An 18,988-nucleotide genomic window follows, 5' to 3' on the forward strand; every position below is an offset into this window, starting at 1 on the left:
GCCTTGTTTAAAGTAGCTGCTTAAAATGTATTTATGAGCAAATTGTAGCTGATCTTTCCCCCAGTTCATTGGTGTTCTAAGACACATCTGCATTTGTAATGCAATAAGTTAAACTGAATTAAATCCTCACAAAACAATACTGAGTAGAAGACATGTGCCTAACAAGGTGTATGGTTCCCTTTCCGATTCATGCCTTGTTAACAACTTGCAGAATTAGCTCAAATGAGACATTGTTTCTTGTTTTGTTGCTTGAAAAAGAAAAGATATAGTTTGCCCTCTAGTGGGAAGGAGGGGGAAACGAATACAAGTTGTGAAGAACAGAGCCAACGTTCAGTCTCATCATTGCCCTGGAATAGGCCAACCTCATCCTCTCAATTATTCATTTTAAGGCCAAATCGCCTTGAGATAATCGGCCACACCCCTCTGATGAACCTATGGAATGCAGACTTTATTGTACCAAACTGCCAGATGGTGGGAGCACCATGTTGCCTACAACAGTATGTTTATTGCAAAGTAGATGGCCATGGATGATATGGGCTTCTATCCTAAACACACTTACAGTGCAACCCTACAGATCTTTACCCGGAAGTATTTCCCAATTACTGCCAATAGCATTAGTCACCCCTGCTCTTTCAGACATCTTCTGAAAAAGACCTTTCAAACCTGAGATTCTTTGCCAACCAGCTTTTGGTTGTGTGCTTGATGCTTTTATTGTAGTATTTGTGGTTTTTTAGTATCTTGTGATATTTTATTTGAAAGCTGTTTTAAAATATTTAAATAAAATAAATTAGTTCAAATGCTCAAAAAATCCTCTGTATCAGCTTTATGTGAACAAATCAGGACTGATGTTGAATGTACAAACAGGTTGCCTTGAAGCACCCAAAGCGCCATAACAGAACAAGACCAGGTAGAACCAGGAATGTAGGAAGCTCTCTAACACTAGAACAATCCCTTAAGTCCATCTTGCTCAATATTGTCTATGGTGACTGGCAGCCGCACTTCAAGGTACAAAGTTCTCTCCCAGGCCTACCTAGAGATGCTGGAGATTGAACCTGCAGGTTTCTGCATGCAAAGCAGATTCTCTACAGTGGTACTTCAGGTTAAGTACTTAATTCGTTCCGGAGGTCCATTCTTAACCTGAAACTGTTCTTAACCTGAAGCACCACTTTAGCTAATGGGGCCTCCTGCTGCCGTCGGAGCACAATTTCTGTTCTCATCCTGAAGCAAAGTTCTTAACCTGAAGCACTATTTCTGGGTTAGCGGAGTCTGTAACCTGAAGTGTATGTAACCTGAGGTACCACTGTACTACACCACTTCCCTAAGAGGGAAGGCAGAGTAAACGGGAAAACATCATGACAGGTAAATTTAGATAAAAGTAGCACCGTGCATTTACTGTTGCCTTTTCCAGTGTTTGAACATGCCAAGGGGGCATGTGGAGTAGTCCATCTCCTGGCATCCTTGCAAATGGATATGCACAAACATCAGAAGGGAGGGGGCATTTGGTAGGGATGTGGGAGAGGGCCTTCTTGGTAGCTGCTCCCAGACGTTGGAACTCCTTTCCTAGAGAAGTTAGATTGGCTCCCTCCTTGTCCTTCTGCTGGCAAGCTTTTGGGAACTAACTGCTTTTAATGAAAAGGCTGCTGATGAGCTCTTTTTATTCTGTTTACCCTGGTGAGAAACCTGAGTGCTGAATTCTGCACTAGCTGAAGTTTCTGAACAGTCTTCAAAGGCAGCCCAACATATACAGTGGTACCTCAGGTTACATACACTTCAGGTTACATATGCTTCAGGTTACAGACTCCGTTAACCCAGAAATAGTGCTTCAGGTTAAGAACTTTGCTTCAGGATGAGAACAGAAATCGTGCTCTGGAGGCCCCATTAGCTAAAGTGGTGCTTCAGGTTAAGAACAGTTTCAGGTTAAGTACGGACCTCCGGAACAAATTAAATACTTAACCCGAGGTACCACTGTAACCTGTTGCAGTAATCTAACCTAGGTTACCAGAGCATGGACAACAGTAGTTAGGCTATCCCTGTCCAGATAAGGGCACCCACAGATCTCTCTTCACCCTGCACCTACTTTCCAACTTTCTGTATCCCTACTTGGTACACCAAAACTGTAATGCAGTATGACTTGAAGACAGTTTACTTGAAAACTGTAGGCAAAGTTTATAACACATCACGGTGAACAATTATAGCACTATCATGCTCCTATTTCAGGGTTTCTGTATGGGATTCCCCTTGATTTTTGGAAGTCCTTTGCTCCAATTCCTGAGATTTTAACTTCTTGAAATTTAATTTATATATTATTTTATATTGCATTTTTTTATTATAGTAGGCCACATTGACACCCAGGTGGTAAAAAGTAGGACCTCATTTTTTAAAATAAGGTGACCTCTTCCGTCCACTACAGAAATCTTGCACTTACCTTTTCATCATGAAGTGACTAAGATTCATAAGAGATGCCTTCCTGACACCAAATAATGTAAGCAGCCATAAAAAAATAAAGACATGCAGGAGAACCACATCAGATCATTGTGGCTCCTTTCTCCTTCCTGATCCCATCTCTTTCATTCCCTGCAACCCTTTCATTCTGAACTTGTTTTGTGGGCTTTCTGTAAAATTATAGTCTAAACATTGTTTTTTTTTAAATGGATTCAGGTGGATGTCTGTGGTTCTCCAGGGTGGTGTGGTGGGATCAAGAAAAAAGTTGTGGATCATGCCTTATAACAACTCATAAAATGAATCAAAATGCACTGTAATGTTTTTCTTCTCCCATCCAAAAACATGTTTTCCTAGTACATTTGTGTAATGCTGCAACAGCCCCATCGTGTGGTCTCCTTTAAGCTATGCAATAACTAAGCAGTCACTGTAAAAAAAGAAAATGGTGCAACTTAGGCCAGTTGAAGGACCCTAGAAAAGATACCAGCCCCATGCAATTTTTCGAGCAACCTACATTTTCAAAGCACGATTGTGGCATAATTAGTAATAAGTACCTAAAACTGCATAACGCAAAGCTAAGGCTATGTGCAACATAATACACAATCAATGCCACAGAACTTCTAAAAAACTGGAAGAGAAAATGTTTTGTAGGGAGCAACATTTCACTGTTAGGTTTCCTTAAGTGCAAAAAGTTGGTAGCAGCGTCACAATATAGCTGGAATCAAGGGGATACATGAAGTATATGAGCAAGAACTCAAATGGGCTAAACGCCACACCACTGTGCATACAAGTACCACAGGAATCCCTGCAGTAAAATAAGCTCATACATACCAGAGAGAGCTTAAAATGCTCCCACTCTGATAAGTTCTAAGTATGGTGAAGAAATGTTCTCTCCAGCTGCATGTGTAATATCTGTCATGGAACTCTTTATTATGAGAGAGGATTAAAAAAACCCACACACAGTTCTTGTTCTTATTGCTCAGGGCAATTTTCCTTTCTAAAAATCTAGGCCAGGAGTTGGGAACCTCAAGGCCAGAGGTCAAATGTGACCCTCCACGCCTATTTGTCACTAGTGACTCTTCACTGGGCCTGAACTGTGATGTGCACATGGCTAGCTTGGCATGGTGTGTGTGACTGCCTCCCCCATTGTATGGAGTTCTGTCCATGCAGGAATGTACCTGTCTCTAGTTATTTGTGTGCTGTAACAAACATAGTGTTGGTATTATTTATAAAGTTAAATTTATTTTTCAGCATAGAGACAGACAAATATTTAAGTATTTACAAGTATATAGGCAGGAGAAGCATCTTGGATTTGAAGAAAAGTAAAGGGATAACTGGCCATCAGGGTATTTGCCCAGGAATGAAATGGGGGCATGATAAACAGTATTGTTTCAGCAGTTATGAAGACCAGAGTGGTTATTAATCCCAGTCACATCCAATGCTTTGAAAATAATTAGACAAAAGTTGGTCAATAAATATTTCAAACCGCAAATACAAGGGTATTATTGAGTATTTAGCAAAAAATGCATTTCATATCCATTGTCATTCAACAGTAAAGTTCTAAAAGCTTTTGTAAGGCATGAAGTCTGAATACATTAAAACAAAAGCTCATTTCTTAAAACAAATTTATTCTACTGAACTTTCAAAACCTAATTCCACTTTCTGTCCAGATGCTACCCTCTCCATCCCTTTAAAACAAATTGAATTTATTTTTTTTGGTGAATACCCTTTTTAAAACAGCAGGTAGGACATTTGGAATAGCAAATTCATTTTTAAAAAATTTAAAAGCATCTAACCCACTGGAAAAGTTCCAAAATACATTTATGTTTTCATTCTTTTTAAAAAATGGTTTTAAACAAGTCAGTTCTTTCTTTCATATTCACTCTTTTGGACTTCCAAATCAGGTTCCATGGTACAACAGCCACAGCCTGTCCCTCAGTTCAAATTAAAGCCTGCGTAAATTTTGTTTGCTTTTTTTGGTACCAGGAAGGGGTCCTGATTTGAAGGAGGGCTTCAAAGACTTTCCACTTGAGCAGTCCTTGGCACTATGGTAGCTGCATAAGCACTTTGTGCAAAAGTCAAAACCACAGCCTTCACGGATACATGTTGCCCTCTGCAGATGGGAATCATACTTAGCAGGTGAACCACAGTAGTTGCAGACTTTCAGGCTTTCAGTGTTTTTCAAAGTCATGGCAACCTGTTGAGCAAAATAAAATATTTTTTAAAAGGATTTTACTTTCGTAAACATCTCCCTGAATCAAAATGAAGCTCATTTAAATACACACCATGTTTTTACAGCTTGCTTGCCCTTCTAAAAAGAATTTAAGGCTTCCCCTACTTCAAATTCTATTGTCAAAAGATACAGCCTGTTAAACAGTTCAATATGTTGCTCGCTTAATCTGGCTTCACAAGGTTTGTACTGTATAAGAATAACTGGCACATGATATGGGGCCATTGTACTTGAAATTATTACTAACAATGCGGCATCACCAGAAGCCACTCAGAATTAAAAGCACTTTACCTCGGAAAACTGTGTGTACCGGCTGTAGGAGGAAGAGCTCTGGTTGTCCACCTTGATTCTGGATGCTTTTTTAGAGGTTTGTGCAGCTGATACTTTCTGAACGTGAGTTAACGGTTCTCGACAAAGAGCGTATTCCCTTGTATCACCCTGTCTGGAGGCCTTCAGGCTGTTATTCTGCCAAGAAAATAATGTTTATTACAAGACTGCGGATTAAAAAAGAAAGTAAAGTGCTAATTATCTGTTAGTATACACACATATCGGAACCTGCTTTTGTATTCAGGGAGTAAAAAAACAAAAGCAGAATAAGGAAATTTAGCCGATACTTCGGAGACGTCTTCCTTCTAGTTTCTGGCACTATTCCTACAAGAGACAATCTACTATCTGACCAATAGATGTCTCAGCACTTTTGCCAAATTCTCAGGAATTTTCATGAATAAAAGACCCATGGTGTAGAACAGGCCATGCTAACTCACAGCTTGTATCAGCCCTCCAGGTGGCATATGGCCCAATAGCCCCCAGATGTGTCTTTGGGGACCTTATTAAAATTGAGGTATTAAAAATTAGATCCTCAAGTGTTTTTTGCTTTTGGAACTTCCAAAGAGAGCTATACAAATATGGATTGGCTGGCAGGCTACTAAATGTATTTGTAGGCCAATTTCTTCCCCAAATTTATTTGCAAGACTGGAACCAGGGCTTCAAAAAAAATCTGTTTGATGGACTGCCAGTAGCAACAGCCACTGGCCACATTCACAATCCAATCTTGGCTTAATAAGCTGAGATATGTTTGAGGTTCATAGAAGTATAGAGTTGGAAGGGACCACAGGGACCATCTAGTCCAACTCCCTGCAACGCAGGAATCTTTTTGTCCAATGTGCATGCATCCACATACAGCACCTTTATGTAAGCATGCATGCATGACAGGAAGCCTCTATCTGTCATATATTTCTATTCCAACTGAACTGGAAACTATGGTTAATATTGCCCAAACAAACCAGGTTCTGGAAACCAGCTTTAAGCTACCTTTCATATTCTGACTTGTTTAGAAGCCATTATCTGCCGTTTCCTAGTTTGGACATAATGGGAAACTAGTTAATTGCTGCTTCCTAGATTGTATGTTTGCAAAGCGCTGTGCGTGGTTGTATGAAGTTTCGGAATATCTCAGATGATTAAAACAAGATTTGATTGTACAGGCATTGCCACTGGCAACCCAGCATAGACTCCTGGCATGCTTTGCTGCTTGCACAATTGGTGGTGCAAAACAGCTGCATGCAAAGCTGACCAAGGCCCAGCCCTTACTCTTGAGCCTTGCCACATATATTAATCAGGCCCTACCAAGTTATCTGGCACAAATAAAAGCAGGCTAACAAATCCAGCCAAAACTTGTGGGCCTGAGAAAACGAGCAAGTTACCTTTACAGGAGGGGTGTATATACCTTTTCAGCCCAATGGCCAACATGTCAGTGGTGGGTGGGGCCAGAGGCAAAATTGGGTGGAGCAACAAATCCAAATTGTGCCTTTGTACAGTAGACTAGTTCCTATGCATGTACCTCTCTACCCTCATAGAAGGAAGAGGCATCATCAGAATTCATGGAGGCATTTCAGCCATGCATGAAGACTTGGGAGTACAAAGGAGAGCCTGTGAGGTGTGTGCCCTGGACCAGACAGAGCCTGAGGTTCTCTACCTCTGCTTTTTAGCTTGTGTTAGCAATCAGAGGCTTGCAACAGAAATAATAGAACCCCCTGCCCCAGTTCCTAGATGTGTAGGTGCTTCAATAATAAAAACAGGACTTAGAATGGGGGAAAGTAGAGATTCTTACCAAAGTCAATTTCAGTGCTTTGTTATACATCTGGAAAGCCCACTTGTCATCTTGTAGAATTTTTTTCCACGTAGTGCTCACTTTAGCCACACTGTTGTGAAAAAACCCATCAGTTATATTCAGAAAATAAGATCAAATCCCGTTGCTTAACCAAGTAAACAATTCTACCTACAGATACCTTCAAGGCACCATTTATAAACCTTTCCATTATTATAAATCTATAGGCAACCTCAGTGCAGAGCTGTACATTCATCTCCCTCCTATGCCCTTTTAGAAAGGACGTGCACGTTTCAGAAGTGTCCACTCTAAGCTTAGCACAGCATAGGAGTTGGACAGGTTCATATTCTATTTTGAATAGTTCAAAATGAAATAAAGGAAAGCAGAAATGAAAAATGATAAAGGGTTCTAACATCTACAAATATAAAATTGTTTTCCCTACCAATGCCTTAACAAATTAAATTGAATGGGTAACATCCAATGTCATGTGAACAGACTTCCCCTTCCTCGCCTCATATGCTCAGAGGGTCTTCCAATCCTCCAGAGTATATTTTGGAGTTTGGTGCAACTGCAAAGGTGAATAGAAAGAGGAATCCTGTTGCATAACCAACAGGTCTCTTCTGCTGATTGGATGTCACCCAACGAAGGTCATTCTGAGATATTAATATTTATTGCCAGAGCACTGGGAACAGACAGTAAAAGAGAATATTTGCACAATACTTCACATGGGTATGCTAGCTGACACATAAGTTATTTCTTCATGCAGTATTCGTCCATGAGGAAAATTAGTGCACTAAAAATGGTCTCTTAAGCTTGACCTTATAATTCAGCTTAATGTACAAACACCATATTAAATGAACTCACTTTATCAAGTCCATATAGCTGAGATGTTTTAAGATACTTGCTAGTACATGACTGAACTTTCCATGGAACAGCTCACCAAGAATGTCTAATTTATCTAGTCCCATTTTTTTGCCAATTAGATTCCTAAATTCCATGTTTTGCTTGGAAACAATCTTATCTAAGACAAGAGCCCATGTCTTTGGATTTCTTCTACTAGTTTTTTTCAAAGTTGAGCAGACAAGTTCTTCAAAATGGAGGACTGGAAGCAAATTTTTTCTTTGATTAAGATGGTGATTTGGTGTATTATTGATGTTTCCTGCCAAAGGCATGCTATCATCGTGGACAGTAGATTCATGCTGATTGCCCAACAAAGAGGAATACCCACTGTCCTCATTTCCATTGTCCATTTCACTGACACTCTGAACATGCCTCCACAATATTTCTTGGTTTTCTTTGTTGTTATGTACAGGTTCCTCGCCACTTTGGATGCTGACACTCTTGGGACTTCCATTGTGCAGGTCACTGTAGAAAACCTTCTGATAGTCTTTATTGCAGTCTTTACAAAAGTCTTTATCATAATTAGCAATACAGAGCTCTTCTGATCTTTTCTCTGTTCCACCTGGTTTTAATGGTGAATGTCCACAGTGAACATAGTAACAATTAACATCACGTTTCATTTTCAAAGTGGTTTGTTTTTAAATATTGTCAGAATTGTATCTAAAACAAAAATAAAAAGACATTAGCCTTAAAATTATTTCAGAAGACAATCTGGAAGCATTGTTGAAGGGCTGTTCATTTGTTTTAAAACATTTAATTCAACACTTTCACGTTAATATAAAATTACGCTGCAGAAATATAGGGCTTTTTATACATATGATTATTTCTTACTGTTTATAGACAGCTCGCTTTAATACAAATGAACAAAATAACTTACAAAACACATTTTACAAGGCATTTTACCTCCAGCAAAGATGAGGATAAACTGCCAAACTAAAAATTATTTACTCTGCATAGACATATTGTATGCCAGGTATGGAGCAACTTGGAAAGCTATAAAAGGAGGGCTACAAAATGGCAGATCAGGATAGATGGCCCTGAACTGGCATGTTTGTCCAATTCCCTGCATTATATATATATATATATAAAAAAAATAATAATGCATTATTATTATAGTTAAAGCATTATCAGTCACATTTCCAGCTGGGTCCTGGGGAAATAATGGTTCTACTTTCTGAAGGATTATTAGGGGTTTTCCCTTCATTCAGAATGCTGCTAGGGAAAGGTCAGGAGAAATAGCCTTTCTCCAAGGCGAGGCAGTCATGGAACCTAGTGGTGGCTAAAAAAAATACAGCTATGGTGCATTAAGCACACCCCAGTCCTTTTCTCAAGCACCCTTCAACAGTGAGGTAGTTTATAATGTGAAGGCGGTGGGGAAATCTAGATGCTGTTTTGGGCATTACACCCTAAAAGGCAGTATATATGCTGTGGGGGAAAATATATTCAGATGTGAGGGAAGATTGCCTCACACTGCCGTCCCCAAAGGAACAATGAGAAAAAGCCCCCCACCCCCAATATCAAGGTGAGTGGCATTTTCTGTCTATCTGGCCTCACCCACCAACCCACCCCTATTCGTTGGTTAGAGCCGTCCAAAATCGCTGTTATTTCTCCTCAGCCCGCTGCCATCTCTGATGGGTTGGGGAGGCGCCTTCTCAAGGAGCGCGGGAGATGGGAGAATGGACATGGGAGGCCCGCCCTGCCTGGTTTTCCCCTTAATAAATGTATGTCTTTCTCGGGGGTGGGGAGAGATATTAAGTCGCACCTCCGACCCCCCACCTCCCTCCAATTCAAGGCTCGAGCACGCGCTTAATGGCTGCTCCCACCCTGGCGGGCTCCAGATTACAGAAGCGAGGGAGGCACAAACCCGCCCGCGCCCTGCAGAAATGGTGCCCACCAGGCCTCCCAAAGCAGGGAAAATAAGAGGTTGCGGGGCGAGGTGGAGGAAAGGATCTCGGGTGGGTGGAAGAGACCATTCAGTGTTTTTTCACGGGCTCCCCAATCCATACCCCACGTGCGCTGTAAGGCACAATTGGGTGGGGGGAGGTGGTTGGCCGGGGTGGGGAGAAGCCCACCTCCTGAGCAGATCGCGGGATAATAAACGAGTTCAGTAAACGGAGAAGAGCCAAGGGGGTAAAGGGGATCATCATTTCCCGCACTTTAAAGGAGCTCCCCGTCCACTACGCGGGAGAGCGACGCAGGGCTTCTCCCGCCGGCGGGACTCCTTTCCAGCGTCAGTTCCCTTTTATTGGGGAGAAGAGGGGAAAATATGGACTTTTTCATCCCATCCATACCAAGCTGGATCCTAATCCCTCCCCATCCATTCCTACCAGGCGTTCTTGGGGGGGATTTGGGCCCCCCACATCGCCCCCTCCCCAAAGAGGGCATTGCAGCCTTGCAGGCGCCTCTTTCATCCCTGCTTCCCTCCCCTGTACCTGGAACGGAGGAGTCGATGCACTTCTACGTTTTCCTTCCTACGTTTTCCTTCCCTTTTCTTCTTCCTCCGTCCTTTTCCCTAACGGGGCTCTTCCTCGGCGCTGCTTCCCCAGCCGCCACTAGCCCGCTTGCCTGCTCTGGGCGGAATTTCTTTGCCGGGTACTTTTAAAAACTTTGAATCTGGTATCCAAAACTAGAGGAGCCAATGGGGAGCCACCGCTGAAGCTCGGCGGCCAATACGGGGAAAGGGAGAGGCGGAGGCCAATGCCCGCTCGCGAGAGGCGGAGCTGCCGTTGGGGGTGGTTTTCCCTCTCTCTCTCTCGCCTGCCAAGAGGTTTTAAAGGCTGAGGGCGCGAGCCTGTGCTACTCGGGGCCTTGAGGTGGCGGGGCGGGGGAAAGGCGTGCCCATCCCCCGCCCCTCCCGCGCGCGCGCTGTCTTTCACGAGCTTTGGAGGGAGACGCGTTGGAGCGCGGGAGAGGTTGTGGCGCCTGCCCACGATTTCGAAAGAGCTCGCGCTCTCCTTCCCCGGGCCATTCTATTGGTCAGAGTCTGGCGCCCAGCCCTGGGCTCCTGCGCGTTCAGGAGACACCATTCGGGCCTGGCGGGCTCTCCGCCTCTTCAGACCTCTTGCCACGATAGTATAGTATTAGGATAACTGAGGAGGAGGAGGAGGAGACACGTAACACTGGACCGCCTCTTAGACATGTTGCATCTCCCCCGGCCTGCGGTTTTTAATATAACAGGTAGAGGAAACTGGTATATACTTAAGTCTCCTTCTTAAAACTCGAGCTTTCACAATCCCGAGTATGATTAACTTGGCAGCAAGTCTTACTAGATTTCCTAAATTAATTGGGTTCTTATAACACAGACAAGAAACAGGGACCAGAAACTGACCTGGGAGTATTTCCTTCTATGATACCTGATTTCGGGGGCGGGCTGGAGTGGATTGGTTTAAGGAAGGAGGCAGATTTCATTGTTCAGCTTCTCAGGTATTTTATTTTATACAGCCTACTAGTTTTAAGCCCTGCTGCTGAAAACAAATCCCAAAGCTAAACCTTTTCACAGAATCAGGATGTAGCTTTAAGTCTAAGCAAGTTTGGAATTAAAGCCACAGCTTGCTCCAATATATTCATCTTTTAAAAGCACGCTAGTAACAGTAATGATTCCACTTTGTTGGCCTCCTACACCTCCACACATGAAAGCGTGGAATTGTAGAGTTGGGACTATGAGGGTCATCTAGTCCAACCCCCTGCACTGCAGAGGGTTTTCCTGTAAACAAGGCTTGGGCTATTATCTTTAATTGTAAGCCCCCATGTATTCAGGAGCAGAAGCAGGTTTAAGCTGCAAGTATGGGAGTACCTTCAATGCAGTAGTGCTTCTGATATTCTAATGGTGCAATCATGTCTTGCTGCTGTGGTCTTGGACAATGAAGCCCAATATTTAGTTTAATCTCTCTTGAAACTTCCCCAGCTACCTGATGGAAATTGCTCCCATTTCCGAATCAAGGACAGCTTGGTGAAGCCTTATCAAAGGTATAAACATTATGAAATTGCATTACAATTAATTTTGTTATTACCATTATTGTACAATAATAGAATACAATAATTCTACAATAGTAGAATTGGACAAATTATGCTAGTAGACCTCAGTTTAAAGCTACAGAAGGTAATAAGATTCCTTCTGCCATGTCTACCCCATTTTCCACTGGTTTTAGTGAAAGTTGAATGCACCAAGGCTCTTTCCAGGTCATCAATTTGCAGCAGTTTAATGTTTGTTGCAAAAGATATTAATACATTTCCACAGTTATCAAGAGTGTTAACTGTGTGGGACTAGGAATGTACCATTACCCCATCTTGCCCCCCTCCCCAAACACATCAGTTACAAAAGCAGCATGGAAGTGCATGAAAGGCACTTGGTACAATCCTAGATAGATGCACTAAGTAATAATTGTAACTGCTATACTTTCCTATCCAACTTTTAGAAGACCAGCTCTTAACAATTTTTATTAGCTTGTTCATAGAGCCTCAAAGCTACCCATAGATTCATTCAACAAATAATGTAGCATGAATAAACGCATAACACTTCATGCCTCTGAAGTGTTTATGCAAATCTTTACATATAATAGCAAACACCAACACATTACCTTTGCCTCTAGTTACAAAGCTATCAGTGTTGAATAAAAATCAATGTAAAGCTTTGTTGTTGTTTTTTTAAAAAAAACAGGGTTAGCAAGAAATACTGGCCCTTAGATAAGGCTATCTGCTACACTGGAATAGGGTATAATAGATAGCATGGATCTTTCTGCCACAAATTTTAGTACCTAAAGAATACATTATTTCCCCTCTATGTCTAAACATAAAACAGCATATATAGGGTACTTGCGCAGAGAGAAGTGTCCTATGCATAAGTCCCATTGAGTGCCATAAGACTTACTCCCAGGTAAATGTGAATAGGACTGATCCTAAAACTGATCTTAAACAGACTTCCGGAGGCGGCGCGACCGGTAATGGCTGCCTTCTCCGAGTAAGGAGAAGGGAGCTCCGCTGTAAACGGGTCGTCCGCTACGGCGAAGCGGAGACCCACTCAGGAAAACCACAGGTGGCAGAAGCCTGTGGTCTCGGGACCCGGCGGGCGCCAGAAGCAGCCCCCAAAACGTTGAAGGGACCCCGTAAGGGGCTCCGGATCGCGGAGGGGGTAGCGGCGCTGTGGGTCGTTGCGCAAACAGCGAAGTGAAGCCGCATTGCTGTTGCCGGTCAGCGCTGTCCTTTCTTCCTGCAACTTTTCTGAACTTTGGAAACTACAACCCGTGAGTAAATTTGGACATTGAAAACTTTCTGAAACTTTTGTCAACTTTCTGAAACTTTTTGAGAACTTTATGAAACTTTTAAAACTTTTTTAAAAAAGTTGAAATTTGGCTGAAAACGGAGTGAGGATAAGCAGGAAGCCCATCTCCCGCTATACTGAACTTTAAGCAAAGAGCAGGAGGAGTGGAGACAAAAAGTTATGCGTTAACTAAATGCTGGCACCCTGTTAAAGCAGTTTTCTGAGTGAAAGACTTTGAGCTATTGACTTTTGCTGGTTATATTCGGGGTGCACTGATATTCTTCTTCTGTGGCACCAGTGGATTATAAAATAAATAAGAATCTCTGATGCTGGAGCTGCCTGGATGAGCACCAGTTTGCAACTTTGGATACATTGAATTCAGATTTTGAAACATTCTGAGTTGGAACTGGATACTTTGAAACTGTTGCAGTCAAGGCACTGTAAGAAACACTGTTTTGCTTTAAGTTTTACTCTGCTAAAAATAATACATGTGGAGGCGATAGACATGGATTTAAATTTATAAGTTTAACTTGGATTTGATCTTTTCCCTGAAGACGTATTAAGCTCCCTCTAGAGGATTTTGGACTTACAGCAGTGACTTTGTTTTACTTTCCCTTTCCCGGCCTCTGATTGACTATTGTATCTGGGACTCTGCTTTCTCATGGGAACAACTTGGATTGACCTTGGATTACAGATAACTTTGGAATGAGTGGCGCAAGGAGAAGAGGAAGGACTAAACAAACAACTCTAACTTTATCTGCAGCCTCACAGCGTAGATCTTCTGTGCCGGCCTTGCTTTCCACTTTGCCTCCAGACATAGAGGCGGCCTCCCTAATACAGGCAGGGGAGGGTGAGACAGAGGAGCTGCACCTGGGAGATATGGCTTCAGGGACAAGTAGCTCTGTCTTGGAGAAAATATTGGAGAAACTGGAGGCTCTGGACAAGAAGGCTGATTTGCATACAGCTAAAATTGAACAGAACACAGAAAGCTTGAATAAGCTGACTGGACAAGTTGCACAGAATGCCCAGTCTATTGGAGAATTAAAGGAGGCTGTAGGTGAAAATCGTAAACTGGCTGAAGATACTAGTCAAAGATTGGAAGAACTTGAGAAAGAAGTAAGACCACTCAGCAAACAAGTTGGAGAACATCAGATTTACTTTTTGATGACAGAACTGCGAAACAGGGAGACCAACTTGAGGATACGGTCAATACCAGAGGTGGAAGAAGATAATTTTATTGAATTTCTAACTAAGGAATTTGCCAAGTTTTGGAAGTTAGAGGAAAAAGACTTTAAAATTGTATCTGCTTTCAGGCTTGGCAGAGTCAGAAGGACAGAGAAGCCCAGAGATTGTTTGATAACACTGAGATCAAAGGAGGAAAGGGACAAGATTTTGGGCCTGCACTACGAAAAGTCACTAGACATTTTGGGCAAGAGAATTGAAATCTACAAGGACATTCCTAAGCAGTTGCTGGACCTTAGATCTAACTATACGGAATTGGCAAGACTGTTGAGAAGCAACGCAATTATCTTCAGGTGGGAGTTTCCACAAGGATTATCCTTTACCTACAGAGGGAGAAAGATCAAAATCAAAACAGTGGAAGATAGAGACAAGTTTTTGGGAGCACACGGAGAAGACCTCCACAAAGGACTTGGATTGCCAACGCCAGAACTTCCAGGGGAGCCCGCCCCCTCGGATCCTCAAGGACCGGAGAACAAGGTACCACCCCAGAAAGAATAACCAGATCTATCCAGGATGTCTCTGCAGCTTCTGAGTTGGAACATAAATGGCTGTAACAGTCCCGAAAAAAGGTCTAAAATTTTTCATATTCTAAAAAAGGAACAATTGGACATTATATGCTTACAAGAAACACATGTGATTAGGCTCCATAGAAAGGTGTTAATAAATAAAAGGCTTGGTCAAGAATTTATATCATCGGATACAGTTAAAAAGAGAGGTGTAGTGATCTATGCAAAAGAGAGCCTTTCACCAAAATTTCTCTTTAAAGATGAAAGTGGAAGAATCCTCGCAATAGAAGTACAGTATCAAGGAGAAAAAATTTTGATATTAGGAATTTATGCTCCAAATGAAGGAAAATCGGATTTTTATAAGAAGTTGCACGAGATCATGCTGGATTATCTGGATTACAACAACGTCATCATGATGGGGGACATGAACGGGGTCGTATCAACAAATATGGATAAGTCACAGAACCAGAACATTACTAAAGAGGGAAGACTACCTAAGACCTTTTTTGAAATGACTGACAATATGGACTGGGTTGACATCTGGAGAGTTAGAAACCCCCTGGGAAGAGAAGGAACATTCTTTTCTGAAGCTCAACTGACTTGGACACGAATCGACCAAATATGGATAACTAGAAGTCTGGCACCTAAGGTGAGGAAGGTGGAAATCTGCCCCAAAACATGCTCCGACCATAACGCCTTGAGAATGGATATGACATTGATCCCAATCGGCTCCTTTAGATGGAAGATGAATGATGGCCTGTTTAGAGATCAAAGAATTGTAAAGAAGGCCCAAAAAACCTTAAAGGACTATTTTGAGATTAATTTGAACACTACGGTGGAAAAAAGAACTATCTGGGATGCAAGTAAAGCTGTGATGAGAGGGTTCTTGATTCAACAGAATTCCTTAAAGAAAAGACTGCAAAATGAAAAGAAAGATAAAATTCTGGAAAGTATCAAAGAGTTGGAGAAGAAGTTAAGATCTAACCCGAAGTCCCAACCGATTCTGAGAGAAATTAAACTTTATCAGGCGCAATATTCCAAGCTGATAAATCAGGAAATAGAATGGAAGATTAAAATAATGAAACAAAAAACTTTTGAATCGGCAAATAAATGTGGGAAACTGCTAGCTTGGCAGTTGAAAAGGAGACAAAGATTAAACACAGTAACAAACTTAGAGGTTGAAGGAAGGAACATTCAGAACCCGGGAGAGATTAGAAAGTGCTTCCAGAGGTATTTTAAAAAGTTATATACTCAAGGGCCACAAGATGAAATAGAGATTACACAATTTTTGGAGAGAAATGGATTAGCAAAGCTGTCAGAAGAAAATAGAACAATTTTAAATGGCAAAATAACACGACAAGAGATTGAACAGGCCATCCTGAGTCTGAAACAGGGCAAATCACCAGGGCCAGATGGACTGACCTCTAACTACTACAAGACATTGAAGGATTATTTGATACAACCCTTGTTGGAGGTCAGTAATGAAATAATGGAGGGGAAGAAGGCGCCTGAATCGTGGAAAGAAGCATTTATCACATTGATTCCAAAGTCAGAAACTGAAAAGACACAACTCAAGAATTACCGTCCCATCTCCCTTTTAAATGTGGATTACAAAATATTTGCAGATGTTTTGGCACGAAGATTTAAGAAAGTTTTAAGTGAGATAATCCATAAAGACCAGGCAGGCTTTCTCCCGGGCAGACATATGTTTACTAACACAAGGAACATCATAGACATATTGGAACTTTTACAAACAAACATAAACACTAAAGCAGTTTTAATTTTTATAGACGCGGAGAAAGCCTTTGACAACATTTCTTGGAAATTTATGAAGGGGAATTTAAAAGAAATGGGAGTGGGACGGGGGTTTGAGAACGGGATTGAGGCAATATACTCAGAACAAAAGGCTAAACTGATAGTTAACAATGTGGTTACAGAAGAGTTTAAAATTGAAAAAGGTACACGACAAGGCTGCCCGATTTCCCCATTACTGTTTATTTCGGTTCTGGAAGTGCTCCTGAATATGATTAGGGGGGACCGGTTGGTGGAAGGGATTCAGGTCGGAGCGAAACAATATAAACTTAAAGCTTTTGCAGATGACCTAGTTCTGACATTACAGGAGCCGGAGTCTAGTTTGAAAAGAGTACTACAACTGATTCAAAACTTTGGTCGAGTGGCAGGATTTAAGTTAAATAAGCAAAAAACTAAAGTTTTGGGGAAAAACGTGACAGATATTGAGTTGGAACAGCTTCAGAAAGAGACAGAACTAAATGTGGTTAAAAAAGTTAAATACCTAGGGGTAAATATAACAGCAAAAAATCTGAGTTTATTTAAAGATAATTATGAAAAATGTTGGTCAGAGATTAAGAGAGACTTGGATAGTTGGTCAAGACTAAAACTTTCTTTGTTAGGCCGAATAGCTGCCATCAAGATGAATGTATTGCCAAAAATGTTATTTTTGTTTCAGACACTGCAGATTGTAGACAAGACAGAGTGCTTCCGGAAGTGGCAGAAAGATATTTCTAAATTTGTCTGGCAGGGCAAAAAGCCCAGAATCAAATTTAAAATATTAACAGATGCGAAAGAAAGAGGGGGCTTTGCCCTGCCAGATTTAAAGTTGTATTATGAAGCTGCAGCTTTCTGCTGGTTAAAAGATTGGTTACTTCTTGAAGATACGGATGTTTTGGATTTGGAAGGTTTTAATAATGCGTTTGGATGGCATGCATATTTATGGTATGATAAAGCTAAGATAAATAAGGCCTTCAAGAACCATATTGTCAGAAAATCAGTCTTTAATGTCTGGACAAAATATAAAGACTTACTGGAGAATAAAACTCCGAGGTGGCTGTCACCCCTGGAGGCTAAGGCTCGGAAAAGAGCCAATATGGAGGCCAACTGGCCAAAATATTGGGAGATAATAGAAAAGGATGGTGACAACTGGAAATTGCAGAGTTTAGAAAAGATGAGAGACAAAGTGCGAGACTGGTTACACTATGCTCAGATTAAAGAAGTGTTTAAAAATGACAAAAAGCTAGGATTCCAAGTGGAAAAGTCAAAGTTAGAAACTGAACTGTTAGAACCTAAGACTAAGGTACTTTCAAGAATGTATAACTTGCTGCTGAAATGGAACACACATGACGAAATGGTAAAATCAACAATGATAAAATGGGCGCAGGATATTGGGTATAATATTATGTTTGAAGATTGGGAAAGGTTGTGGACCTCTGGGCTGAACTTCACTGCATGTAATGCGTTGAAGGAAAATGTGATGAAAATGATGTATAGATGGTACATGACCCCTGTTAAACTGGCTAAAATATACCATTCGTCTGATAGCAAATGTTGGAAATGTAAGGAAAATGAAGGAACATTTTTTCACCTCTGGTGGACCTGCCCTAGAGTGAAGGCCTTTTGGGAGAAGATATATAATGAATTAAAAAAGGTGTTTAAATACACCTTCACTAAGAAATCAGAGGCCTTTCTCCTGGGTATTGTCGGCCAGAGTGTGTTAAAAGAGGACAGAACATTCTTTTTGTACGCAACAACAGCAGCAAGAATATTAATTGCCAAGAATTGGAAAACTCAGGAGCTACCCACTGTGGAAGAATGGCAGATGCAACTGATGGACTATATGCAATTAGCCGAGATGACCGGCAGAATTCGAGACCAGGGAGAAGAAAGGATGGAAGAAGACTGGAGGAAATTTAAGATTTATTTACAAAAATATTGTAATTTGGCTGAGTGCTGAATTGGATGCCAGTGCAGACAATTGTCTACCATTAAATTAGATTTAAGGTTGAATTATATGTCAAACCAAATTAAGATTACTAATTAAGATGAATTAAATGATAATTTGTTTGAAACTAATTTAATAATGATGTAAGTGTATGCGGGAGGTGTGGGGGAGTCCCATGTAACAATTGAGAGATGTTAAATGGACAATGATAAGTGCTTATCTAATATATGCTCTATTTGAAAACTTTAATAAATATATTATAAAAAAAAAAAAAAATAAAACTGATCTTAAACACAGTTGCAAGAAAGAAATGTTTTATTGAATTCAGAGACTTGCCTTTGGATAATCGTGTTTAGGATCACACTGTAAATATGCAGCATATTTGTTGAGATTCTCCTAAGTAAAAATATTAATATCACATTTAAATGTTTTATGATCAATAAAGAGCCAAGGCATCTTTCAGCAATACACAAGCTAATATTCCAACAAAGAACAATAAAAATACTTGGAAAATCTTTTACAGCAAATCAGCATATGAAATAAAATACTATGAAGTTATTTTTCCAGAAGCAAA

The 18,988-nt window shown here is 41.0% G+C and overlaps 2 protein-coding genes across 3 annotated transcripts in view; one reads left to right on the top strand and one right to left on the bottom strand.

The window, feature by feature from the left end:
- Window positions 1–18,988, top strand: part of LOC310760079 (VIP peptides-like) — a 397,324-nt gene that overhangs the window by 112,505 nt on the left and 265,831 nt on the right. The gene's annotated exons all lie outside the window — the stretch shown is intronic.
- Window positions 3,662–10,933, bottom strand: FBXO5 (F-box protein 5). 2 transcript variants are annotated; one of them, XM_083608024.1, is made up of 5 exons: window positions 10,106–10,933; window positions 7,638–8,333; window positions 6,777–6,867; window positions 4,961–5,134; window positions 3,662–4,636 (listed from the first exon to the last, which is right to left on the bottom strand). In XM_083608024.1, exons 2-5 carry the CDS (start codon window positions 8,291–8,293, stop codon window positions 4,385–4,387), a joined length of 1,173 nt encoding a protein of 390 aa, XP_083464150.1. In that variant the 5' UTR covers window positions 8,294–8,333; window positions 10,106–10,933; the 3' UTR covers window positions 3,662–4,384. The 2 variants fall into 2 exon arrangements, with proteins under 2 accessions (XP_083464150.1, XP_083464151.1); XM_083608025.1 differs by lacking the exon at window positions 10,106–10,933 and adding an exon at window positions 9,240–10,034.

The sequence above is a fragment of the Podarcis filfolensis genome, assembly GCF_964270895.1.
Source record: "Podarcis filfolensis genome assembly, chromosome: 3".
Classification (NCBI taxonomy): Eukaryota; Metazoa; Chordata; class Lepidosauria; order Squamata; family Lacertidae; genus Podarcis; species Podarcis filfolensis.